The sequence below is a fragment of the Taurulus bubalis genome (genome assembly GCF_910589615.1).
Source record: "Taurulus bubalis genome assembly, chromosome: 2".
NCBI lineage: Eukaryota > Metazoa > Chordata > Actinopteri > Perciformes > Cottidae > Taurulus > Taurulus bubalis.
The window spans coordinates 14,415,870-14,442,474 of record NC_136590.1 but is presented as its reverse complement, the minus strand read 5'-3'; the positions used below and the strand labels follow the sequence as shown (position 1 = coordinate 14,442,474).

Here is a 26,605-nt window from a genome sequence, read left to right as displayed (position 1 = left end):
TATAACACTAAATCACAGCCCGTGGTGAGAGAGAGAGAGAGAGAGAGTGAGAGAGAGTGTGTGTGTGTGTGTGTGTGTGTGTGTGTGTGTGTGTGTGTGTGTGTGTGTGTGTGTGTGTGTGTGTGTGTGTGTTTGACCAATATAGAAGTATGAAATTGGCTCTGTGGTAAACATAGCTCATATCGCCTCAGGCAGAGCCAATGGTTGTGTAGTTTTAAGTGGTCACCAGCGTTATTATTAACTGGTGTCTTCACATCTTGATATGAGGTTTCATAGACATAGACACAGGAGACATTTAAAAAAACAGTCTGACACTTAAACAGATGTAAAATCTCCATAACAATGTGATAAACATAGATGGAGGGAAAACAATAAAAGCGCTGTAACCTTGAGTAATTAGTTGTTTCTCCTTAGTGATCACAGCTCAGTGATGAGCTTCTTGTGGATATTGTCCCCAATGTGCCAAAGTAGTTGTTGTTTTATCAGCCAGCAGTTAATTGCGCACTGCATATTAATTTAGAACAATGGCAATAACCAAACGTTAAAGCGTCGCAGCTACAATATGAAAGCTTTAATCTCGGATTCGTTTCACCGTGTCAGCGCCAACCAATGAACACGACAATTCCGCTGTTCAGCCTCATAATCGTTGGCGAAAACTATGAAAGCGTCCCAAGTTCAGCCGCTGGACCCCCGCAGTTCTGCGTCCCAAGTTCTGCCCGCTCGACACCCGCAGTGCTAATTTGAAAAATTCAGGAGGCCTTCTCCATATCTCTGACTTCAGAGGAGACGACTTGGCATAGCGCACTCAATAATTCAGCACTACAGGCATGTGAATGTATATGGTTGTCTCATCTGAGACTGGGGTAAGTTGAGGGTTAGCAGCGTCGGCTCTGCTGCAGCGCGCCAAACTACAAAGGCATTTCCTGGGGGCTGCGGCGAACAGAGGAAATAGGAGGGAGATGTTGAGCTCTGCTTCTTGGAGACGGCTCATTCGTTTGTTGTTTAAGTTCTACCGCCCGCACATACTCGCCGCCATTGCACTTCTTTTCCCCCTCCAGATATTAACACTTACACATTAAATATGCATGCACACCCCCTCATGTTTATGTTTTTGTCTTGGAGGCACAGCAGCACGCGGCAGGCAATCTCTCCTCCTGGTATCTGCTGCAATGGGAGGGAAGCGACCATATTTCCAAAGTCCCCAACCACAGCTTCTAGCGAGAATGTCCCCTATTTGCTGTGTTTTTGAGCCCTCTTACCAAGCATCCGTCTTTACTAATGTGTGGGCTGTAGCAATAGAGCTTCTTAATAGAGGCAGGGGCGCACACACGCACGCACACACACGCACGCACATATACACATATGCACGGACGCAGCGGGAGGCTGGGAACGCACTCTTAATCTGGGCACAGTGTGAAAGTCACGTAAAAGAGGATTCCTGTGCTTCCCTCGCCAACCCGAGACTCCCCCCTGCTTCCCTCTTAATAAAGCATTTCCTCACACACATGCAAAGTAGAAAGCACTGACCCACTCCTATGTGCACAAGGCTCAAAACGCACGTGAGGTAGACCGTCGTGAACTCAATGACGGATGCAACATCCGTGTTCTGTTGCCGTTCACTCCACTTTTTCCTCCCTCTCACCCTCTCGCTCTTCTCGCGCCTCTCATCTCTAAACGCTGCAGGGTGGCTGACAGGCCTGCTGAGGGCTCTTGTCGCCGGGTGGATTAAGCGGTGATACAAAAAGAGGCTTTAGGGCCGCAGGAAGCAATGACTCTTAAAAGGAGGAGAGGGGGAGGGGCAGGAACAATCGACCGGCCCACGAGTCAGCAGCATCAGCCAATCAGGAGATGCTGCCAGGGGGCACCTGAGCCTCGTGGTAGGTCAATCCCCTGTGACACTAGGGTCAGGGTCGGGGCACCGTCGGATCAAAGGGCACGTGAGACACGCACACACAGGCACACACAAAGAACACAGACTTATGCCTCCGCATCAGCAGCGAGAATTAACGTCAAACTACAAGCCTTGTTCTCTCCACTTTGTTGTTTGTTCAGGCCTCACAGCTCTGTGGGGAGAGATGAGTTTGTAGGGGTCTGTTGGAGGTAAAACCCTTCTATTTCTACACTGGAAATGGTGCATGAAAAGCAGGCCTTTGATGAGGATTTTTTTTTTTTTTTAACCAATCATTAAAAACGCGTTTTTATACCGACAGCCGGTTGGAAAGCAGATACGAGGCCTTGTTGAAAAGGGTTAACAGTGTGACCCTCTGAGGATGAAAACGCTTCCTCTACCAGCCGGAAGCGAAGTCTATCATGTGTAATCTAAACGGTCACTAGTTCATTAGAAGGCTGATCCACTTCCTCTCTGTGGTGGCGGACTGGAGATGTAAGAAGAGGCTGGCGATCCAGGAGAGACAAATTGTGGGCTTATGTCCACCGGCCATCTGTCGGCTAGCGGAGCTAATCTCTCGACGTGATGGGGCTCCCTGGAAGCTCCACCTCCACAACACACTCCCACCTCCCTCTCTCCCTCGCTAGCCTCTCCCACCCACCACAACATAAACCATGTCCCACAGCGTCACATCAATACTGACGGTGATCTTTATTACATGTGTCCCGAGCCTCGCTTGCTGAGCACTGATTTGCATGAACCCCTTTTACCATCTTTTTGACACACAAGGGATGTTTAAGGTCACAGAGGTCAACAATGATTTCTTTGGAGTTGCAAGGTATTAGGAAGAATAAAAGTGGTGATGCGTGGATTTTCATCTCATCTATCAGGGAGAGATAATTTGCTCTGTTTCTATGTCTTGGTTTTGTGCAATCAAAACATAGTTAGCCTCCCCGAAGATCTCTCATTCTAGCTCAGTGACCAAAGTTGAGCTCATTATAATTTATCCTCATTCTTAAGCGCACGGACTAGATTTCTAAAAGCATTTTCTTTGATCTAGTTGGATTAAAAAGGCAAATGCATGAAAGTAGGGATTCCTTTTTTGTTCTTGTACAACACTGTGTTCAGCCTATGTATTATCTGTCTCTCTAATAATACACGCTTGGCCTGGATCTAGAATTGCTTATTTCTGGCTGTGTAAACTAGGCCACGGTTATGTGGCACCCAGTAACCCTGAGCCTTTTGCCCCCAAAGCTTTTGGACTTGAAACATCTTCATATGAATGCTAGTGTTGTGGTGGCCCTGCCTTAGTAGGTGGGAGACCTCATGAGATGAGATGGTGACAAGTCACTGATGATTCCTCTCTATCCAGATTATGTCACGGAATAAGCCTTTTAAGGATTTAACTGTTTGGTAGTTTATTGCCTCTTAACTGCAGCTGCATGCCTCTTTTAAAAAGTAAGTTAGTTCTTTTTTTTGTGTTTGTTGGGACCAGATGAAGAGGGACACGGTAAACATGAGGCGAGAGATTGCACAAAGCCAACAGTACAACTTTAATTGCCAAGTCATTTAGCTATTTGCGAAGATAGTCCTGTATCCCTCGCCCTTTCGGCCGCCATCCCATTGCCAAACACCGGTCCTCTCTCCTCATTATCTTCTATTATTGTCATTCTGTCACACAGGGTTTTTTTCGGAGAAGCATCCAAAAGAACATGGTGTACACTTGTCACCGAGAGAAGAACTGCATCATCAACAAAGTCACCCGCAACCGCTGCCAGTACTGTCGGCTGCAGAAGTGCCTCGAAGTCGGGATGTCCAAGGAGTGTGAGTATAAAAACTGTTCCCCACAACTCCCTGCTCCGCCCACTTAGGGACGAGCACAGATCTCATTCTAGTTGTTTAATCCCAGAGGGGTTGGCATGATTGTTACCACTGCAGGACGTCTTAAGGCACGGAATTTGTCGACATTTGTTCCATTGAGCAACATGGCATGAGCGTTCATTATTGATGCACACACATATCAGCTTTGGCGGTGACTCAAGTGTGACTGTTGCACTTAATTTATTATTTATTCAAGACTGCACTCGGCTGAGACTGCATCCTGTCATTTTTCTGAGAAGATTCTGTGACCTTGTGACGCCTATCAAAACAAAGTCAGAGTGAAATCAAAGCTGTAACAATTAATTCCTCACACATTCATGCTTTTAGTTGATTTCGTTGTATGTATATATTTCGAAGAGAATATCCACTGTAAGAGCGAGACAAAGGGCAGCCGTGATGCAGACTGGCAATAACAGTCAGGGTGTCGCCAGGCTTGGCAGGACTCTGTGATGAATATGTTCTCACCTGCCGAGAGTGAAAGAGCAGGCGTCTGCTCCCATCATTGCACCCCGGGGGCTGTGTGAACACACACACACACACACACACACACACACGCACACGCACATACTCACAGGCAGTCAGACTTGATAAAGTAATTGGAAGAGGTGTGACCGCAGAGAACTCTGAGGCCAGCAGGGTTTTCATACGCTGTTATACACAAAGACACACACTCGCTATAATTTTACACATTGCCAGAATGTGTGTTAGTGACACGTTTGTAGTCATGATTACTGATAAATGCTTAGTAATCGAACATGTATTATGAATTAGCATATGCAGACAGAAAGTGTAGCACCTCTCCTCCTCACACAGGATTGTTTAAACTCATTGCTCCATCCCTCTCTGCCTCCTGTCTTCCCACCGCTATTTACCTCATCTTTCTGGTACAGTGAGTGCAGGGAGCTCTCCCTATGGCACAGCACTGTGGCTTACAGTAAAAGAAGTTATCCTCTGAGCTCCTTACCTTTGAATGGGGCCATTAATCATGGTTAGAAGGATCACAGCAGCCAGCTCTTTTACACACAGAAACACACACAGAGGCAGCTCACGCAGGAGCAATATACTGGAGTTGGAGAGCCATCTAGTGTTGAATTAATAGTACTGAACCAGTCAAAACTGCTAAAAGGGTTTTCTGAATGATATGAAGGCTTGAAATGTGTGTTATCGGATAGATTTCGAGGCACCCTTGCTCAGCTGCTTTCGGTTGAACAGCAGTTCCCTCTTTCTAATTTGCGGTCATTTTGTGTGCCGATTGCTCGCCCCGTGTCCTCAGCAGTGACTTTGGCGAGTGAAACTGGTCAGAACCGGTGAGGAAGGAGAGGCTGGCCATCTGGGACCAGCAGGGAGTCTCACTGCCCCTCTCATACACACACGAGAACACACACACACCCGAAGATGCATGCTTGCGCGTAATGTCACGCACACATTTAAATTATGCACATGCAAGGTGACAAACACAAACTGATATGAATAAAAATGCTCTAACAGAAATACACTCGGACAGCTCCACTTACACACCATACACTCTCTGTCACACACACACTCGCAGAAGGTGGACTCCCTGCTAGCACTGGGGGACGTCCGGGTGACCTTGTGTCTGTCGGCAGACAGCTCCAGACGACAGTGCCAGGCCCGCTGCCAGGTGGCGATGCTAAGCAAGACAGCGTCAGGACGATGGAGGGGGGGTGTTAGGAGCAAGTGAAGGGTTACAAGGTAAACGCCTGTAAGCCTGGTGCCACATTATCATCCACCTGACAGTGTGTGTGGTGAAAGCAGACCAAGACCTATGGTCAAAATGAAGGTTAACGTGAGGGATTCACCAATCAGACTTCTTCAGTCCTGATAGCGATACTTGGGCTTTAGGTATCGGCCGATGCCGAGTACTGATCTGAGTTTCATCAATAAGCCTAGTTCAGGGATTCCCAACATGGGGTTTATACAATTCTGCAGGATAAAACACTAACATTTACCTTATCTTTTTTTAATATATATATATATATATATATATATATATATATATATATATATATATATATATATATATATATAGTTTCACTTCTTCGGGCCTCAAAAATATATTTTAAGAAGGTAAAAATCACTTTGCTTGTTTAGAAAGCTTAGGAAAAAAATATTCTTTTCGACTTTTGCTAACTTTGCTTTGTGTACCTTTTTTATTTAACCAGATAAACCCCATTAAGAAAAACATGTCAATGACTGGAATTATCTAGTTCCCACAACGGACATTCTCTATTTGAAGTCTTTTTTTTTGTTCCGGTTCAGTTGCACAATCCTCAGACCAGCCACTGTACCTCAGCACTTCCCTCCCTTTTATCATCCCCTCCCCCTCACAACGCTATCGCCCACGTGTTCCTCGAGGAAGGTGTTATTCTGAGATAGAGAAAGTAATAAAGGTAAAATAAGATGAAGCAAAGAATGATGGAGAACAGTGCAACGTGAGGATAACATCAGCCAGAGAGGCGGGATAGCAGAGAAAGATGAAGGCTGTGCGAGGAAAGAGTAGTGAACTCAGTGTGAGTGAGAATGAAAATCTAGTGTTGAGAGAGCAGAAGGGTGGGGTGAGAGAGGCTGGAGGACAGGGAGAGGGAGAAAGTTTCATCACTGTCGACGGTGGCTCTGCGCTGCGAGCAGCAGGAGCAGGGGAACATTGACATTTTTATCTTTCCATTGAATTTAATCTGTGTGATGGACGAGCTGCCAGCGCTTTAATTTTCCTCACACGAATTATCCCTGTCTGCCCACCTCTCTCTGTCTTGTATACAGACACAAACACACACACACACACACACACAGACCGAGGCACTAACAGAAATTGTCCATTAACTGCACACTGCAGCTGAAATCCACGATGAGAACAAATGATTGAGTGATGTGTGTGTGTCTGTGTGCTGTCACAGTATTCTGTGTGTGTGTGCTGTCACAGTATTCTGTACACGTCACACACCGGCTCCTGTAAATCATTTGTATGCAATGAACACGGAACCGCAAACAATCCAGGATGCAAGTCCTCCCATTAGCATTCGTATTCTCATAATGAATTCCGAACGATGCGTTGCTTGAAGTTGGCACGCGCGCACACAAACATCAAATGCGCACATAATAAAAAAGCAAGACAGTATTTCTTCTTTCATTTTCACTCCCCCGCTACAGCCTCCCTCCCCCCCAAGTGTTATTGCATGTGGCAATTCGCCATGACAGATCGTCAGTCGTGCCTAATAGTTCTTTAATGACTTCATTAAATTGTGTTGTGCGGCTTATGATTGTGCTGCCAATTTGTCAGCGCGGGTAATGTCCGGGCGCTAGGGATGCCCCACTTTTATTTGTGAATTAATTGGACATCGACTGTGTTGCGGCCCTGCGCCCCGCCCCTCATGGCAGACGGCACACAGATCCCCAATCAGCGCCACAAGCATGCCTGTCCAAAATATGTTCAGCAGTTTACTACAGTTTTATGAAATTGGCCCCAAAAGCTGAGGGTTGCTTAAGAGGGTGTTCCCTCTCTGATTAAGACATAATTAGCTCATTGAAGTAAATGGAAGTTTTTTCTTTTCTTCATTGTTTATAGAACTGTCGCATCGTAAGCGAACTGTATTATTTGTGGGTTTATGTGCACTGTTTCTTGGTGACTACACTAGTCTACCCCATGAGTACCAACAAAACGCTGGCAAAAGATGCAGCACCATGCTCTATCTTCACAGCAGGGTCTTCTTCTTTCCTTGTTGTGCCGAGCAGTGCTTAGCAATAACACAGTGCAGCATCAGACTTCCAGCCCCCTCCTTCCTCCTTCCCCTTCATGTTCTCCCAGGCAGGGAGGCCTGTCTGTGGGCTGATGGATGAGCAGCAGCGCCGAGTAGTGCATCCCTCCCTGGCCCCGGGCCATGCCCCTCTGTCACAGACACTGATCTCCCATCAGCCCGAGCGCTCTCACCCTTAATGGTCAAGGTTAGGATTAAGACAAGCAAAATCTGATTTTAGATCAGTGGCTAGGGGAACATTCAGGTACCTGGAGGGGAGGTGGAGATTGCAAGGACTGATAAGAGATGACGAGGAAAGTGGGATGATTTACAGCACAAAGTACAAATACAAATACAATTTTGGAAATGGGAGATAGTGCGTATTGGTGAGAATGAAATGAGAGGAGGAATATGAGTGTGTGTGTGTGTGTGTGTGTGTGTGTGTGTGTGTGTGTGTTGTATAACCGAGAGAGAGAGGGAGGGAGAGACGTAAGAGAGAGAAAGCTGGAAGGTTCTTTTTCTCCGGTATGGGCTGAGCAGCCGAGCCCTTTTAAAACCATTAGAGGCAGGATATTTGTCATATTATGTTATTAGATTAGCCGGGACCCCTAATGAAAGCTGTGGCAATTTGTCAGCCTTATGGATAGCTCCATCCCCCACCACTATTTATCAACTAGCACCCCGTCTCACCCATCCCGCCCCCGCCCCCAACACACACACATACACAGCCCAGTCATAGCTAAACTGCACCCCAGTCTGGATGGGAGAAATGGATGGACCCTGTAATGGGATTCCAATGCTAAACACCCCGCCTGGTGTTTTTTGTCATTTGGGGTGAGCACACTATTCTCAGCCAGATCGCCCAGAGGGAAAGCACATTGGATTATTTCAAGGTTTTCTTTCCTTCCCTCCATTACCATGGAGCCGTCTCACAACATTTATCTTGTAGCGTAGGATAAGAGAAGGGAGGCTGCGGCGGCTGCTGCTGCTGTTTGCTGCAGAGAGAGCATCCATTCTTGCTGATGGCTATGCCTTTTGATTTTGATATTATGGTAAAATATTATGTAGGACATAAGCTTGCATGTTGCCACACGTTTTCAAGCAATGTGTACAAATTTAATTAGCTAATGAAGGCCATATAAGTTTGTTTTTTACTGCAGGTTCTATATCTGTATGTGTTTTTTTAGCTGAGCTCCAGTATGAAAACTCTATTTAAGATAATGAAAGGTTGTAAATTAAGCCTGTCTAGAGCTGAAGTTCGCCACTGAAGCCAAAGCTTTTTTCAAAATGTAATTTTTTTTTTTACACCCATGGTAATCTTGCCTTTTGCCCCTCTCGTTGTATCCCTGTAGCAGTAAGGAATGACCGGAATAAGAAGAAGAAGGATGAGAAGAAACAGGAGTGCACAGAGAGCTACGTGTTGAGTCCCGACACAGAGCGGATGATCGACAAGGTTCGCAAGGCGCACAAAGAAACGTTCCCCTCGCTCTGCCAACTGGGCAAATACACTACGGTCAGTAGCTCGACACAAATCTGTGTGTGCCCAATATTTGTCGTTTATTTTCACCTGCGCTAATTACATTCATCTGGAAATATCTAAACACTTTGCTCACCTCTTCCAGACTAACAGCTCAGAACAACGTGTATCTTTGGACGTGGACTTGTGGGACAAGTTCAGTGAACTCTCCACCAAGTGCATCATCAAGACGGTGGAGTTTGCTAAGCAGCTGCCCGGCTTCACGACGCTCACCATCGCTGACCAGATCACTCTGCTCAAAGCCGCCTGTCTGGACATCCTGGTAAGAACAGCAGCATATTGTTTTTCATTAAATTTAACTGAACTTTTTAAGAAGTAGAAGATTGGTTCATCATTCTAACCAATTGCCCCACTCTGTCTCCGCCGTCACCAGATACTCCGGATCTGTACACGCTACACGCCAGAGCAAGACACCATGACTTTCTCAGATGGACTCACGCTAAACCGAACCCAGATGCACAATGCCGGCTTCGGCCCCCTTACCGACCTGGTTTTTGCCTTTGCCAACCAGCTCCTTCCTCTGGAGATGGACGATGCAGAGACGGGGCTGCTCAGCGCCATCTGTTTGCTGTGTGGAGGTAAGTCACCTCAAAACTTACTGAACAACAGGGTGGCTCTGCTGTGCTCTTTCATTGAGCACCACCTAGTGTCTAAGTGTGATTATGACAGTCGATCATTTACACATTTGTCTCTGTACTTGATTTCTCCACAGATCGTCAGGACTTGGAACAGGCAGAGAAGGTGGACGTCCTGCAGGAGCCCCTCCTGGAGGCGTTGAAGATTTACGTACGGAGGAGGAGGCCCCACAAACCGCACATGTTCCCCAAGATGCTGATGAAGATCACGGATCTGAGAAGCATCAGCGCTAAAGGTCTGTGCCTCTCACTAGTCACACGTGTTTTTATGTGGATAATGCTCAAAGATTACTTGATTAAACGATTGCTCACGTCATATTAATATGTATCTATCTCTCTCCAACCCTCCCTGCAGGAGCTGAGCGTGTCATCACCCTGAAGATGGAGATCCCCGGCTCCATGCCCCCTCTCATCCAGGAGATGCTGGAGAACTCGGAGGGCCTGGAAAGCGGTGCCGCAGGCGGCCGGCCCAGCGGGGCCCCCCCGGGCAGCTGCAGCCCCAGTCTGTCCCCTAGCTCCGCCCAAAGCAGCCCAGCCACACAATCGCCGTAGTAGCGGCCCACCTTTGTATTATTCCTCACAAAGAGGAGGGACAAAGGAGGGGGGGCCTTGGCCCTGACTGCTGAACACAGGAGACCGGCAGAGCCAACCTCCTCCTCTCTTACGACACCTGATTGGCCTTCCCTCACTCCGGAGCACCTTCCTGACGTGAGGGGAGGTACGGCCGGTGCAGGCCGGGGCAACAGTATGCCTCCGAGAGACCACACCGTAAACACTGCTGATGACTCCATCTGCGTCTCCCTACACTGCTGCTCATCCCCTCTCCACCTTTCCCCAAAAAAGACTAATGGAAACAAATCTGGATGCAGTGGTGACCAGTTGGTGAATGGAACTGAGAGTGGGCGGGGCATCGTGGGACAAATATATGATCAAGGACCATGCATACAGACTGACTTGACAAACATCAGACACTTTTTTGTTGTACTCTGACGCAGACTGCAAGCTTGGGACTTGTCAAAAGACCCCCCTCCTCAAGGACTCTGGATCTTTTCTCTTTTTCCAAATTCAAAAAAACAGATTTCGTACAAAAGATATATAAATATATATAGAAAGTTAAGGAGCTATTGTGATTAACATGTCCAGAACAGAATGGCAGGTTGAAATGAGGACATGTTTTCTGAGATTAGAAATTGTTGTGTTCCTCCACTGTTTGAATCTTTTCATACCCCTCGAGAGTATTGAGAGACCTTTCAGTTTGATCACATTTGTACATTATACCAATTAACAAAAAGCAAAAGATGTTGAAAATTCTCTCCAGTCTACACACGCAAACACAAACATACAAACAAGACACACACACACACACACACACACAAATGTGCACAGAAAACAAGTCGCAATGAGTATCACCTACAATTCCAGGTTGGATTTGTTTTCCTTTTTTGTTTTTTTGCTTCCAAGAGAATGGAAAAATATGATTGTATGAACTTGGTTGTATGATATGGTCACAGGTCCTTTCAAGAAATCAAATTAATGAAGATTCATTATTAAGGTGTATTTTAAGTAGCCTTTGAGTTTGTGTATATAAGCTTTATTCATTTCTTTAAAACTATGAAGAGTTTTAGGCTACACCTGAATTTCTTTTTTTTCTTCTTCTTTTTTTTTAAAGAATACCTTTTATGTGTTTTGTTTATAGGTTTGTGATGCAAGAAAAGACATTTTGAGCACATTTTACTGAAGGAAGTTCTTTCATGTTTTGTGTCCTACTAAATACTGGACAGACCCTTAACCAATCACTGGCTGTTCAGAATGTGGCTTTCACAGACAATTTCAACTTCCCCCCCTTCACTTTTAAAACGTGTTTTACATACAGTAGAATGACAAAGTAGCACTCCAGTCGGGGCATAGCTTTTTTTGGCCATGTAGCAGAAAGAGATGGTGTTTCTGAAAACGGTGAGCCAGATAGCACTTGTAGCCTGCCAGGTTCAAGTGAGCCGCAGCAGCTCGGCCTCAAAGAGAATTAAAATGTGAAGAAGGGTGTACATACACACTGTATTAAACACGCGTGATTCTCAGTCGTCTCTGAATGGATCAATAATCTGTAGTGGATGGGAAAAATACTAGATTGTAGTGATGCCTCTGCTCTGTCAGTTGTCAGGCAAAGTGAAGGTCCCAAATGTGATGTTTGTCAACTAAGTCCTCACAAATCTCCCCCTGGCAACCTTTGGTGGAAAACGAATATGTGACTTTTTGCCGGATCCAGAGCAACCTCGCACCCTGTGACTCACTTTACGCCAAAACGCCTTCACCGTTAACACACACGTTTCATCTAGACCATCGTTACTGTCCACACGCCAATGTCTCAGGAAGGAATCATTTTGTGTGCTTGGCCTGTTCTCTGTCCTGTGCTGCACCCCCTAACCCTCCACAGATGCACACATACACACACACTTCTGCTACTGAGCCCCTGAACCTTTCTTCAGTCACTCGTTTTTTTTTTTTTGTTTGGCCTGGCAGACCAGGACTTGTGCAGAGAGACACTTACCCCGACCCTGCAACATTACGACATAGGATGCCAGTGTGGAGTCTCTTCGAGTCGTTCATGTGTTTTTTTTATTTGTACGGTCAATGCTGCTTTCATCATTAAGGACTGCACCTGTCCACAACAGCGCACAACCTCTCCCTCCACAGCTAATCTGGAATAGCAACAGACACACCATCAGTTTGAGAATTATGGAATATGTTGCAATTTTGTCAAGATTATCAAGTGACTTTGGAAAAATAAAATAAAATTTAAAAAAAGATTAAAAAAAATAAAACCAACATTTAATATGAAATGAGTTTGTGTTGTTCACGTGTGTCATTTTTCTCTTTCCCATGCCACATCGGTATGTTTTCATGTATCTCACATGTCGCTTGTTGACTCTTGGACAGTCAACAAGCAGCATGTGTGCAGCAATAGTAACACATTGAAGAGATGGATAACAGAGTTAACAGGACAATCCTAATGTTTACATTTAGTGTTGAACATTTGCCATCACCTACTGAATAAATACAAAAACAAGAGGCTTCATGACAGTGACCTAATTAGCATTAACGTCGGTGAAAGTAGAACTTTGTAACTTTTGAAAAAATAGGTAACTCATCTTTTCTCTGAACATTTTATTCACAAGCAATACAACACAGCCATGCTCGAAAGGGTACACTCTGGGGTTTTGCGGGATAAAAGAGTGAGTTTGCAAACTGTTTTAGCAATTGTCATTACCCTGTAAGTGCTATCTGTAAAGTGTGAAAGTGTTGTGATCTATGCAGAACAACATACGCCACAAGTAAACTAGAATAATGAAGTTCAGTTCGGGGATTTATCGTGAGATGAACCCTGCGAAAAATTGTCCTCTTCGATCCCTCTGTAAAACATTTGATAGGACTCGTATACAGTATCGCTGCTGCCCCAAACGTGACTACAGCTGTACTTCCTACATACAGTTCCTGTTTGGATAAACCGTTCAAAGACGTTATTTCTTCAGCTGAATAAAGATGCGTAACGCACAGGAGCACAAAAACGCGCAGCTGCTTTTCCCGTATACAACTAAAAAAAAAACACCCGAGATAGCGACTGCGGTCAGGCCAGCCTCCACTTCGAAAAACACAGTCGGGCCAGCCCGCACGTAGATCTTCGGGACGCGTGATTTGTACTAGGCATTACGGTACGAGTGTGTAAAAACTGACTTCAAAATAAGAGAACACTTCCGGTGAAGGCAATTTCAAAAGCTATTTATGCAGGAAATTCCACTAATTCCATTTCATGTTAATAGTAGACTACCCCAAGATGTCACCCAGAGACAATCAAGGCATGTTGATGTTTAATTACAAAATAAAAGACCTTCAAAGTCCCCTTCATGAGCCGACTACAAATCAATTCACGAGTTAATTTATGTCTACTTTCAGATTAAAATTGAAAGAAAATATCTCTTGTTATTAACTAATTCCACTTCATAGTGATAGTAGACTACCTCAAGATGTGACCCAGAAACAATCAATGCATTTTGATGTTTAATTACAAAATAAAAGACCTTCAAAGTCCCCTCCTTGAGCCGACTACAAATCAATTCATGAATTTAATCAAGAACTCGCCAAACCCAAATAACAATTGTATCTTGTAGTGTCATCCTGATCTCCCAACTTAACCTTCTTCTTTGGATACAGCAGCACCAAGCACATGCCAAGACTGGGACTTCTACCTTCGGCGGATAGAGGACGCCTGCGAAAGGGCCGAAACAATGTGCATATAGAGTAGACTGTTATGCCTTTTCTCGTGGTTAGACATCTGAACCATCTGTGTGGAAAGAGCTATATCTATCACATGAATTATTCCAAGTGTCGGTTCAATAAAATAAATGTGTCAGAAAATTCCCAGTGTCCTTCTTTTTGTTTGTGGGGCCAGAAAAGCGGCCTTTAGTGGGGGGTTTAGGTGGGCCAGCGAGATGCAGAACTCTCAGAAACAATACTAATCGTATTATTTCCAACACCAACGTATTATTTTTTAAAAATAGCCACTCAAAAGGTCACTCAAACTACTCTTGCTGATCTCTGCTCTGCACACGTCCACCCCTCCCTCACAGGCAAGCTAATGTTTTTCAACATTACCGTAATGTACCTCACTCCAATGGAAAGCTCCGCCTAGCGTTCAGAATCCAATGGAATTACGTTGAAAGAGTTGCGGTAATTTCATCTGGCATTACTTTCTGTCGCTGGCGACAAGGTTCGTTCTAGAGGAGACTTGCGTGCCAAGATGCCCAGGAAAGGGTGAGTGGGTCCAAGATTCTAATGATGTCATGATTAAATTAAATTAGAAGAGTAAAAATTGGGAAAAAGTGTGATTTAAAACCCTCCTGTTACCTTCAATTTGAAATATGATTGACTTTTCCTAATTTCATGGGGACAACTAAGTAGATATAAAGTTAACATGATATGTTGTCAATGTCCTGTACGTATCAGTGTTCTTTGGGGTTCAGGATGTTTTTCACTGTGTAAAACACCTAAGAAATATCAAGATATTACACACTCTTGGTTGTTTTGGATGATATTGAGGTCACTATAACATGCAATTTTATAATCTTCAGAAAGCTTTGGCGCCCTAATCTAACATAGCCCTTGTGTGATGTTCTTTGTCCTTTTCTGGAGTTGCCCAGGGTGAGAGGCGCCGGGCGGGAGTGGGGATACTCACGAGCCCCAGGCTGAGCGCCGCTATGTTGGAGTTTTCCCTGGGGAACGAGAGGGTCGCCTCCCTGCGCCTACGTGTTTTGCGGGGAGTAAGGCTCTGACGGTTGTTTGTGCTTATGCACCGAACAGCATTTCACAGTATCCGGCCTTCTTGGAGTCGGTGGGAGGGGTCCTGGAAAGGGCGCCGCCTGCCGACTCCATAGTTCTCCTGGGAGACTTCAACGCTCGCATGGGCAATGACGTGGGCAATGGGCAATGACAGAGAAACCTGGCGGGGCGTGATTGGGAGGAACGGCTTGCCCGATCTGAACCCGAATGGTGTTTTGCTTTTGGACTTCTATGCTAGCCACAGTTTATCCATAACGAACACCATGTTCGAACATAAGGTGGCTCATAAGTGTACCTGGTACCAGAACACCTTAGGCCGGAGATCAATGATCGACTTTGTAATCTTATCATCTGATCTACGGCCGTATGTCTTGGACACTCGGGTGAAGAGAGGAGCAGAGCTGTCAACTGATCACCACCTGGTGGTGAGTTGGATCAGATGGCGGGGGAGTCGGCTAGAAAGACCTGGCAAGCCCAAACATGTAGTGAGGGTGAACTGGGAATGTCTGGCGGAGGATCCTATCCGGGAGGTCTTCAACTCCCACCTCCGGAAGAACTTCTCACAAATCCCGAGGGAGGCTGGGGACATGGAACCCGAGTGGACCATGTTCAAAGCCTCTATTGTGGACGCGGCCGCTAGGAGCTGTGGTCGGAAGGTCATCGGTGCCTGTCGTGGCGGCAGCCCGAGAACCTGGTGGTGGACACCGGGGATGAGGGAAGCCGTCAAACTGAAGAAGGAGGCCTTTCGGGCCTGGCTGGCCCAGGGGTCTCCTGAAGCAGCTGACGGGTACCGGCAGGCCAGAAAGGCTGCAGCTGCGATGGTCGCGGATGCTAAAACTGGGGCATGGGAGGAGTTCGGGGAGGCCATGGAGAAGGACTTTCGGTTGGCCTCAAAGAAGTTCTGGCAAACCATCCGACGGCTCAGGAAGGGAAAGCAGGGTCTACCCCAGGCTGTTCTCAGCAGGGGGGGGAACTGCTGACCCGGACTGGGTACATCGTCGAGCGGTGGAAAGAGCACTTTGAGGAACTCCTAAAGCCGGCCAACATGTCCCCCGGAGAGGGGGCAGCGCTGGAAGACTTTGGGGTGGTTTCACCCATATCCCTGGCAGAGGTCGCTAAGGTAGTCAAAAAGCTCCTTGGTGGCAAGGCGCCAGGGGTGGATGAGATCCGCCTTGAGATGCTGAAAGCGCTGGACCTTTTCAGTGTCGCATGGGGGTCGGGATCAGTGCCCATGGACTGGCAGATGGGGTGGTGGTTCCCATCTTCAAGAAGGGGGATCGGAGAGTGTGCTCGAACTATCGTGGCATCACACTGCTCAGCCTCCCGGGAAAAGCTTATGCCAGAGTACTGGAAAGGAGGCTCCGACCGCTTGTCGAACCTCAGATTCAAGACAAGCAGTGCGGATTCCGTCCCGGTCGTAGAACTGTGGACCAGCTCTTTACCCTCGCAAGATTACTGGAGGGGTCCTGGGAGTTTGCCCAACCAGTCTACATGTGCTTTGTAGACTTGGAGAAGGCTTTCGACCGGGTCCCTCGGGAGTTTCTGTGGGGGGTACTGCGGGAGTATGGGGTGCCGGACCCGTTGGCACGGGCCATCCGGTCTCTGTATGCCTGCAGTAGGAGCTGTGTTCGTATCCTCGGTAATAAGTCAGACACGTTCCTGGTGGGTGTTGGCCTCCGCCAGGGCTGCCCTTTATCACCGGTCCTGTTCGTGACCTTCATGGACAGGATATCTAGGCGCAGCCAGGGGGCGGCGAGGATCCGGTTCGGGAGTCTCGGGATTGCCTCTCTGCTGTTCGTGGATGATGTGGTCCTGTTTGCCTCCTCGGACTGTGACCTCCAGCATTCACTGGGGCGTTTTGCAGCCGAGTGTGAAGCGGCAGGGATGAGAGTTAGCACCTCCAAATCTGAGGCCATGGTGCTCTGCTGGAAACCGATGGATTGCTCCCTCCAGGTGGGGACAAACTGCCTACCCCAAGCGAAGGAGTTCAAGTATCTCGGGGTCTTGTTCACGAGTGAGGGTATGGTGGAGCGGGAGATCGACAGGCGGATCGGTGCGGCTGCAGCTGTAAAACAGGCGCTGTACCGGTCTGTCTTGGTGAAGAGGGAGCTGAGCCGGAAGGCAAAGCTCTCCATTTACTGGTCGGTCTACGTTCCAACCCTCACCTATGGTCACGAACTCTGGGTCGTGACCGAAAGAACGAGATCTCGGATACAAGCGGCCGAAATGAGCTTCCTCCGTAGGGTGGCCGGGCTCAGCCTTAGAGATAGGGTAAGGAGCTCGGACATCAGGGGGGAGCTTGGAGTCGAGTCACTGCTCCTTCGTGTCGAAAGGAGTCAGCTGAGGTGGTTCGGGCATCTAGTCAGGATGCCTCCTGGACGCCTCCCATTAGAGGTTTTCCAGGCACGTCCAACCGGTAGGAGACCCCGGGGAAGACCGAGGACACGCTGGAGGGATTATATCTCCCGGCTGGCCTTGGAACGCCTCGAGATCCCCCAGAATGAGCTAGAAAGTGTTGCGGGTGAGAGGGAAGCCTGGGTCGGCCTGCTGAATCTGCTGCCACCGCGACCCGACCCCGGATAAGCGGCTGGTAATGGATGGATGGATGGATGGATGGATGGAGAACCAGCCAGAGGAGCCTGCACCACCCTTGACTGAAAGCCAGCATGAGGAAGGCCGTGCATCCCTGCGACAAGTTAGTCATTACTACTTAAAGTTACTTCTGTTACATTTCGAGGCCTTGCTTTTCTTACATTGAATGTGTATTTTCTTTCAAAGAACCAGCAAAAGGAGCCTGCATCACCCTTGACTGAAAGCCAGCATGAGGAAGGACATGCATCCCTGCGACAAGTTAGTCATTACTATTTAAAGTTACTTCTGTTACATTTCGAGGCCTTGCTTTTCTTACATTGAATGTGTATTTTCTTTCAAAGAACCAGCAAAAGGAGCCTGCATCACCCTTGACTGAAAGCCAGCATGAGGAAGGACATGCATCCCTGCGACAAGTTAGTCATTACTATTTAAAGTTACTTCTGTTACATTTCGAGGCCTTGCTTTTCTTACATTGAATGTGTATTTTCTTTCAAAGAACCAGCCAGAGGAGCCTGCATCACCCTTGAATGAAAGCCAGCATGAGGAAGGTACGAGCGTGTAAGAACTGACTTCAAAATAAGAGCAAACTTCTGGTGAACGTGTGAACATGTCACATTCATTAAATCAATACGTCTATAAACAATATGCTTTCTGTAGATTTTATTTCGCAACATGAAGGTCAAATTAAAATATATTTAAATGTTATTTCTCGGCTTTTATTTAGTATTTCTTTTGAAAAATGCAAATATGAAGTATATATATATGCAGTATAACAAGTTAAGACAAGATAAGTATGATATTACGTGTTAGGTGGGGTTACCAATATAACCTAGTAAGGTAGGGTTCTTGGGTTCCCCCCACGACTAATGTACTGTTTGATTGTCACCTCGATATTAGGGGGACAATTAATAAAAAAATCTTTCAAATTAATATTTTTTGTGATTTCCTACCTAAACAATTTAGACCTTTTGAAACAGCATGTACAGCGGACATGGACAATTTTCGTGTGAAAAGACCCAAATATAGAAGATAAAAAAAACTAAAAATGTATACTATAGAGTGATATTAAATCAATAATACATTCAACTTGATTATAAAACCAAATAACTATTCATCCTTGAATGAATGCTGCAAATTTCCCCTTGGGGATGAATAAAATATGCATCTATCTATTTATCTATATTATTTTTGCAAGCTCTAGTAGTATGGCACACCACCCGAGTTTGTAATAGTGTACACCAACCCTCCAACTGCTGGGGCCCTCAGCACTTTTTTAAATTATTTTTCAAACATGTCAGGTACGGTGGGCTAAGTGTTTCCAGATCTGATCACCTCTCTGCAGGGAGCGACTTCCATTCCCCAGATGAATTCAGGTGCGTCATGGTGCAAAAGCAACGCACTGTAATTATTTTGGGCGTAAACTGTGTACAGTACAACCCCTGTGATACGTGACTGACTGACATGCATTCATGGCCTGGATGTATGCGCTGTATTGCGCATAGCTGTACGGTTGCAATGCATTACCAAGAATGTACTTTACGACACAAGATACTGGTAAGGGCATAAGCTATTACATGTGTTCTGAATATATGAAGTAACTGTGAAGTATTTCATTGTGACATCAGATAACCTAAATTACTAACTGGTTTTCATAACAAAATGTATATTTAAATGAGACTGTATATTTTATATCAATGTATTATAGGTATGCACTATTATATTTATTAATTCAGCAGTTGTTTTGTCAAGTTTATCACGTGTTTATAACATGTCCACTGGTGGTGAATACAGGCTCAAGAAAATATTCTGACAGTATATTTAATGATATATCATAGGACCAGACTAACATGGTATTCATTTCAGTGTGTTTGGTTTAGCAAAAATGGCTACAACTTGAATTGCAACAATTTAAAAGGTGCCTCAGGTATATTCTGCTTTCACTGTATTTGCTTAATAAAATATATTTGAGATGACACAAAGGCAGTTATTTTAAAATAGTTTAATATTGCTCAAATGAAAACAAAATTAGAAAGAAACATCAGCTTTGACAAAGGCCCACATGTTCAATACATTAATAATGTACAGCAAAAACAGGAAGCTCATTTGAATGTATTCAACTAAAACAAATCACCAAGTTAAAACCCACAGCAGTAATTCAATATTATGGAGAACCTTTGAGACTCAAAGGTTAAGTCAGTGTGCATTAAAGAGCATCACTAGTTACAGCATCTTGGATTGAAAAAGTTGAATACACACATCTTGATTATCGACAACAGTACCATTGACTACAATTAACAGAAGATGTATCTAAAAGGTACCAAAAAGGAAAGCCCTATGATTGTGCCTTTTATGCTGCTATAATTTAAAATACACTTTGTATACACCTGTGGTGGCGTGCGTCTGCTGCTTTCAAAGCCCAGTATGACAAAGTTGCATAGATTCAAATAATAATCCAGCATCTGCAATTACAAAAAGAGCATTGCATTAATGCATGAAAGTGCTAGAAACAGTACTGCATGGCAGGAACTCTTTGTGGCTTTATCAGCAGGAGAGGAGCAGACATGATGTGCGATTGTCAGAGACCAGTGGTTCTTTGGACACTAAGTATGATCAAAGTCCATTTGATGGTATCGATGAAGTCAAGTCTGAAAATGGATAATGCCCAGTTTGTCTTATGGGATTAATGGAAGAGCTCCGTCAACCCAAGTCTATAAACACAACATGTTTTTTTGGGGTTTTCAGCAGTTTGAAAGTCATAAAGTCATAGCTAGTGGACACACTTTGGTTTTTAAGCCACCATAGAGTCTGCTGTGCCAAAATGCTTTCAACATTGAGGATACACTCTACATTTTACAATTGGACCTTTCACCAATCGCTGAAGCGAAGACGATTGAAGGCCTCTTTGATGTCCTCACTGGTATCCGTAGTTCCGCCGGTACCAATACGGAGCACTTTGCTGTCAGGGACGTCCTGCTTCAGCTTTCGCTTGCTGAGGACCACGGTGCCTTCAGCTCCCTCCGTCCCAGGACCTGTCAGCAGGATGTAGGCAGCATGGCGTCCGTTCTCCAACAGAGTGGCTAAGATGCAAACACAAACACAGTCACACAAAGAGCTGGATCCTGTGTTTCTCCATCCCTCCAACCACTGATTCACAAGTTGTTAAAAAACAACATAACCTTAGTAAAGCATAAGAAAATTAAGAGCAAAGAGCACCTTTAAACGTTATGATGTGGTCCATGACACTGGTCGACTCAAGGAGGACTTTAGAATAGAGAGGGAGGAGCAAGTAAGAATGTCGATCACTTTCAAATGGTTCCTGGAATGAAACATTTGAGTCCAATTAGCATTTTGTGCGAAATCCGGTAACATGCATCTTTTAATAAAGACAGTGTACTTACAGATGAGTTGGTCTCTGAGGGCATCATGCCCCAAAACATAAAGACTGAGAAGGAGTTGGTGGTGTGTATTGAGGCGGGTCTCGGCGAGTTCGGACTTGCTAAAAGGTTGACTTCCCACAGCACACGACCGGACGTCCCATCAAGAATGATGACCTACATACCACACAGACACAATGAATGTATGATTCTAAATTCAACACCGTATTAGAGAAGCTGGACAGAAAATGTTATTCAGGTAGCACAGCAGTCTTACACTCTTTGTGGCGTTGCCAATATCCTCCTCGACCACAACATCAAGGACATCGTCTTTGTTAAAGTGGCCAAACGAGGGCTTCCTGAATGTACGTTAACACAGAGGAGAAGATGTATTTGACTCAGAACCAGTCTGGTTATAATGACAGAATACGGTTTGCATAGATTTTTAAAGTGCTCTCCTAAAACAAAAATGACCAGACTGTATCTACAGATGAGATTTCTGACAACACAATTTAATTCCCGCCAAAAATATTGTCTTGCATTGTGATGAAACAGATTAATTTGTATGTACAATACAACAATCAAACAGAAGAGTTACCCAAGGATTGAGCTTGTGTTGAATCTCCACAGTAGCTGCAAACGTTTTCCATCAACTAATGCCACCTCATTTCCAGTCACAAGCAGCAGGTTGGGTGGACCACTCGTTACCCTTATTCTTAGCACTTGTCTCACTGAATCAGATCTACAAAGAAGAAGTAAATATAAACAAAAGTTTCGGGCTAAAGCCACAACGACAATGAGCTGTTAAGAGAAATATTTAGTTGCTGAACGGGTAACCAAAAGGCGAATATATTCTGCGCTCATACTTGTAGACGGGTACAAGGCCAGATGTTGCACTGGCATCGTTCTCCCAGTGTTTGTCCTTCTTGAGGCCCACCTCCATCCCTGCTTTAGCCTTGGCAGCAATCCTCCACAGTGCCAGTCCATACAAGCCAGTGTCTGGAAATGAGCAGCAGATTACTCACAACTGCCATCCAGTGTATATCTATGTACAACAGTTTATTGGAACTTGGAGTTAAGTGTATTTTTGCTTTTCATAAAAGGTAATGCTTTTTAACTTCCTTAAGGTTTTGAGTTAGTTTCTCTGTAGGAGAGACACTGACTTGCAGTTTTAATTTCTAACACATCTTAATTATTTAGATACAGTGCAGCACTGATGGGAACTAACATGTTGAGAATCATGTCAACGTTTGTTTAAGATACAAACCTTTTTGTAGAAGTACATAGTAAGAACCTTCTGTAGTGCAGTGGAGAAGATGATTGACCGTCTCTGTGGAGTCCAGAGCCACCGTAGACCCTATCTGGACACCTGTCTTCCCTGAGAGGAATGCCAGCTGAGTCTGCAGATATGACGTGAGATATTGAAATCATTATCGTTGAAGAAAAAAATGAAAATACAATGAGACTCAAGCCTTACACCATAAGCAAGAAGCAAAGAAAGAAAATAAATGCATGACATCACTGGTGTTTACCTGTGTGTTGTCAGATGCCACTAGAGCCACATCGCTGACCTCGTCCCCATCCAGATCTGGGACAATAAGAACCGGCATAGTGCTGTTCAGACCAGGAGGCTGAGGCCGGTGCCACTTGACGTCACCTGTAGATACATCACATAGGAAAGGGTCACTGACTGAGGACATCTGATTTTAGAACTAAAACTACAGCGTTGCTTTATACCCTTGCTTGAATTGTTACAACAAATTAGACTTCGGGACACACCGATAAATGAGCTGAAAGCAATACATGGAATAAAGCAAATTTTCCAAACCCATATCAACCGGACCATTTGAAAGCGCTACAATCACATCAAACTTTTACACATATGGGCTTGAACATTTTCATGTCTATCAAAAATACTAATGTATGAATTAAAACATTGGAACAGAACCAAACAACTCAGGTCTTCTGTGTTGTTTTTGATAACTTACATAAATTGTTCAAAATATTTTTGTTGCTATGATTGCATAGATCTCTAAAAGCTGTATCGCAAATGTACATTATGAAAATGTGAGATAATTGATAGTATACAGGATACAGATTAATGAGTCACCAACCAGTGTATTTGTCAACAGCTGTGAGTTGGTCAGAATGAGACAACAGACAGCAGTCCCATGTTTGGCCTTTTTCTTCATCCAGACCACACTGGGCCCAGTGGAACTCGGGGGCCAGCGGGCGCTCCCACAGCGTCTCTCCATCTGTCCCATCCACTGCTAACACAAATACACATGGCGAGGGAAGACCTGAAAAAAAACAGAGTGTCTCTGAATTATACACAACAAATGTAATTCGATCCACTATATAAAGAGCAATCCAACTAATTTCCTCCTGATTAGTTTGAATTAAACCTTGAATTAAAGTACAATTGAATAACACTTTATACCTGCATCAGCACATGTACTGTTCTTACTGCCTTCTGTGTTTTTGAGGACAAACAGGATATCCATCACCTTGTCTTTGCTGGCATCCTCAATAGCTAAGAAGTCATAGGTTGCTGTGGCAGAGAGGGAGGTAAAAGCAGTAAGTCCCACGAACAGTAAAACACTGACAAGCGGTGAAAAGCACACAATTCTACACACCCGCTTCAGAAAAAGTCCTGTTCCAGGTAACGAGATACTGTGGTCTGACAGGACAGGGGATGATGAATGAGAAGGCAAACACAATAGTGAGGCAGAGGAACAGGGAGAAGAAGAAGACTGCAGTTCGCCAATGGGTCAGTTTGGAAATACCCAAGACTCTCTTAAAACTCTTCTTCTTCAGCTCTGCTGCTGATGACACTGTTCCCGCCTCTTTCCCGTCCTCTCCCCTCTTCAGAGGGTCGCCTTCAGTGGCATTGCCTGTGGTCTCCATTGTTGCCTCAATGCATTACCGGCCCACAGATCTATTCGACAGGGAAAGATAGTAAAAACCTTATCTCAATATGATGCTGGTCTTAAATAAACACTTACAATAAAATAAAACCTGGACATGTATTACAGAGTGAATACTCCTATCATGGCACAGAATGTGCTGCCGTATCCGGCCCAAGTGTGGAGTAAACTACAAACCTGCCAGTGTAAACAACAACAACAACAACAACAACAACAACAAAGTCTCTGGCATGCACAGACATAGCACTTGAAAAAAAATACTGAAGGCAGAAGTGTATGACAGTGCAGCCATTTCTGCTGCATCAACCGTTCTGAGATCAGAGCACATTCAGGCATGCCAGCACCGACTCCAAATTCATGATGACCAATCATCGTCAACGAGGCTAGCACACCCTGTTATGTGTTGTACAGCCCCGGGCTTATTGCTCTTACGTATGTATTGACAGTTAGCAAGTTAACTTGCTGTCAATACTATTTAAAAACCAGAGTATTTAACGTAAGATTTTAGATAGGTTAAGTCACAGTTATCCCAAGAAGAAACGTTGTTCTCCGAGTATTTCAATGTTGGATAGTTACCCTTGTTAGCTTAGGTCTGGGAAGTTCACGGTTAGTTTGCTAACTTGTTGATCACAGGCCTCACGGGAGAAGCACTACGGGCTAACGTTATCAGGGAAGTACCGCCACTTGACGTGCAAATGAAGAATTGTTACCGACTCAAAACAAAAGTCTTACTTTACTCTCCACTTATCGTCTCCGGGGGTCACTTGTGTGGCTAACTACGGGTAGTAGGCCGGGACACACACCAGTAGAGCTGCCCGTCACCCTCAGCTGCGTAAACAAACAGGCAAGGGCCCACTCCCGGAAGAGAGTTTGTTGTTTGTATCTCAGTACAGGTAGACTTTTCTTTGCTTAGCTATGAAGATTCATAGACCCAACTGAGGTTTTAAAAATAGATGCAAATAAACTACGAAACTACGCAAAACATAAATATCAGGTCTAAAATGTGATGGTACAGCATGGTCCGCGTACGTGTATTCGTTTTTTTTTTTTAATATATACATATATATATATATATATATATATAGTATAGTTGAAAAAAATTAAATATAGAAATACCATGTCTTTTTTCGTTTTCTGTTTGAAACCAAAATCTGAAATACGAGAGAATCAAACTTAAATAACGAGCCGACTTTGTTTTTTTTCCTTTGAAGAGAGACGTAAAGCAAGTCAGGTGACCGGAAATACGAGTCTGTCAAAATAAAAGCCTCGGCAATAGAAGGATTGTAGGCAAGACCATTTTTATTTACAGTCTATGGTGCAAACACATACCAAGATAACATACGAAGAAAATACATTCATCAATATAAATAAATAAACCTGGGCCGTTGGGAGCATGTTAGCAACAGTAGTTGACTACAGGCGGTTTAATATAAAATAAGATAAAAAAAAAAGAAGAATGTATTAGTCCCGTGGGAAATTGCAGGATTACAGCAGCAGACAGGTAAAGTGCACACAAGAGACACATAGTAAAATAAAATTAAAAAAACACGTAATATAAATAAACAGTGAAACAGTAAAGAATCAACAATAGCAGTGATATATATATACAGATAGAATACAATGCATTTAAAATGTATTTACATTGCACCAGTTGAAGGGATTAGAGTGACCAAAGTGATTGAAGTGTTTTCATATAACAATGTGCACAGCAATAATCACGCTTCAATTCATCGTTGCATTATTTAATGCAATAGTTCGTAATAGTATAAGTGTATTTAAACCATATATTTAGTTATATTTGCCTGTGTCTGATAAATATCTAGGTTATTGATACATATGTATTTAATGCTGTTTATTTTCTCTGATATTGTATGTTCATGGTTAATTTGGAACCTACATCATGTATGTTATATTTGTCATTTTAGAACAAACATTCCTACATGGACGCAAGCATGTGCTGTTCATGAAGAAAAGCTGAGCCGCTCTCTGAGGTACTACTACGAGAAGGGCATCAAGTAGAAGGCAAAGGCCAGTTTCACTGTTTACACATTTATTATGAAGTAAAAGTCATGTTTTATTTGTCATATGTCTCCCATTTGTCATATTGTCCCCCAGCGAGGAGGGCAGCCTCCCTCTGCCCAGCTGGGGTACGGTACGGATGAGCCACAGGGGAGCAGTGCTTGTCTGACAGATACCCATACTAGAGTCCACATCCGGGCAGCTGCAGGAAACGTGATATATTTTACAGGAGGAAACTGAATTACTGAGTAGTGTTTGAGATGTTTTCCTTGTATACCCTGTGTAATAATGTATGTCACAGGTAAAAAGAGTTTATTAGATAATTATTTTATTGAAAGTAACCCTCTCTTTTAGCCAAAATCAGTGAATGCAAAATTATGAGTCAGACTGAAAATCTGAGATGAACTCACTCCCTCAGCAAAAATGCAATTCTTTGTTCTGATTTGGGTTTCGTTGTCATGTTAGGTTAGGGTCACTATTTACAAAATAGTTGTAAAGTTTATATATTTTAAGATAAAGTAGCAACATTATGAAAAAAAAAATGATATGGAAACATTTCATAATACTAAACAATTCCATATTTTGAGGAGAACAAAATGGTCATAGTATGATTGGAAAAGGTCATAACATTTTGAGATAAAGTTGATATTATAATTCACTATTTCAAGA

At 44.3% G+C, this 26,605-nt stretch overlaps 2 protein-coding genes across 4 annotated transcripts in view; one reads left to right on the top strand and one right to left on the bottom strand.

The window, feature by feature from the left end:
* raraa (retinoic acid receptor, alpha a) overlaps positions 1-10,358 on the top strand; it is a gene marked incomplete at its 5' end in the record, with an annotated part of 71,821 nt that extends 61,463 nt beyond the window's left edge. For both annotated transcript variants that reach the window (XM_079236961.1, XM_079236960.1), the window contains 6 exons: positions 3,571-3,712; positions 8,874-9,034; positions 9,144-9,320; positions 9,432-9,636; positions 9,771-9,929; positions 10,049-10,358. In XM_079236961.1, the coding sequence (XP_079093087.1) occupies positions 3,571-3,712; positions 8,874-9,034; positions 9,144-9,320; positions 9,432-9,636; positions 9,771-9,929; positions 10,049-10,245 (1,041 nt within the window). In that variant the 3' untranslated portion in view covers positions 10,246-10,358. The remainder of the gene's footprint in view (positions 1-3,570; positions 3,713-8,873; positions 9,035-9,143; positions 9,321-9,431; positions 9,637-9,770; positions 9,930-10,048) is intronic.
* A 9,242-nt stretch (positions 10,359-19,600) lies between these two features.
* On the bottom strand, positions 19,601-25,128 carry fam234a (family with sequence similarity 234 member A). 2 transcript variants are annotated; one of them, XM_079214552.1, is made up of 13 exons: positions 25,034-25,128; positions 23,627-23,928; positions 23,431-23,541; positions 23,105-23,290; positions 22,523-22,647; positions 22,258-22,390; positions 21,857-21,989; positions 21,589-21,732; positions 21,268-21,349; positions 21,015-21,167; positions 20,830-20,932; positions 20,479-20,693; positions 19,601-20,075 (listed from the first exon to the last, which is right to left on the bottom strand). In XM_079214552.1, exons 2-12 carry the CDS (start codon positions 23,895-23,897, stop codon positions 20,482-20,484), a joined length of 1,653 nt encoding a protein of 550 aa, XP_079070678.1. In that variant the 5' UTR covers positions 23,898-23,928; positions 25,034-25,128; the 3' UTR covers positions 19,601-20,075; positions 20,479-20,481. The 2 variants fall into 2 exon arrangements, with proteins under 2 accessions (XP_079070678.1, XP_079070677.1); XM_079214551.1 differs by having other exon boundaries at positions 19,601-20,693.
* Between the last annotated feature and the right edge of the window lie 1,477 nt (positions 25,129-26,605).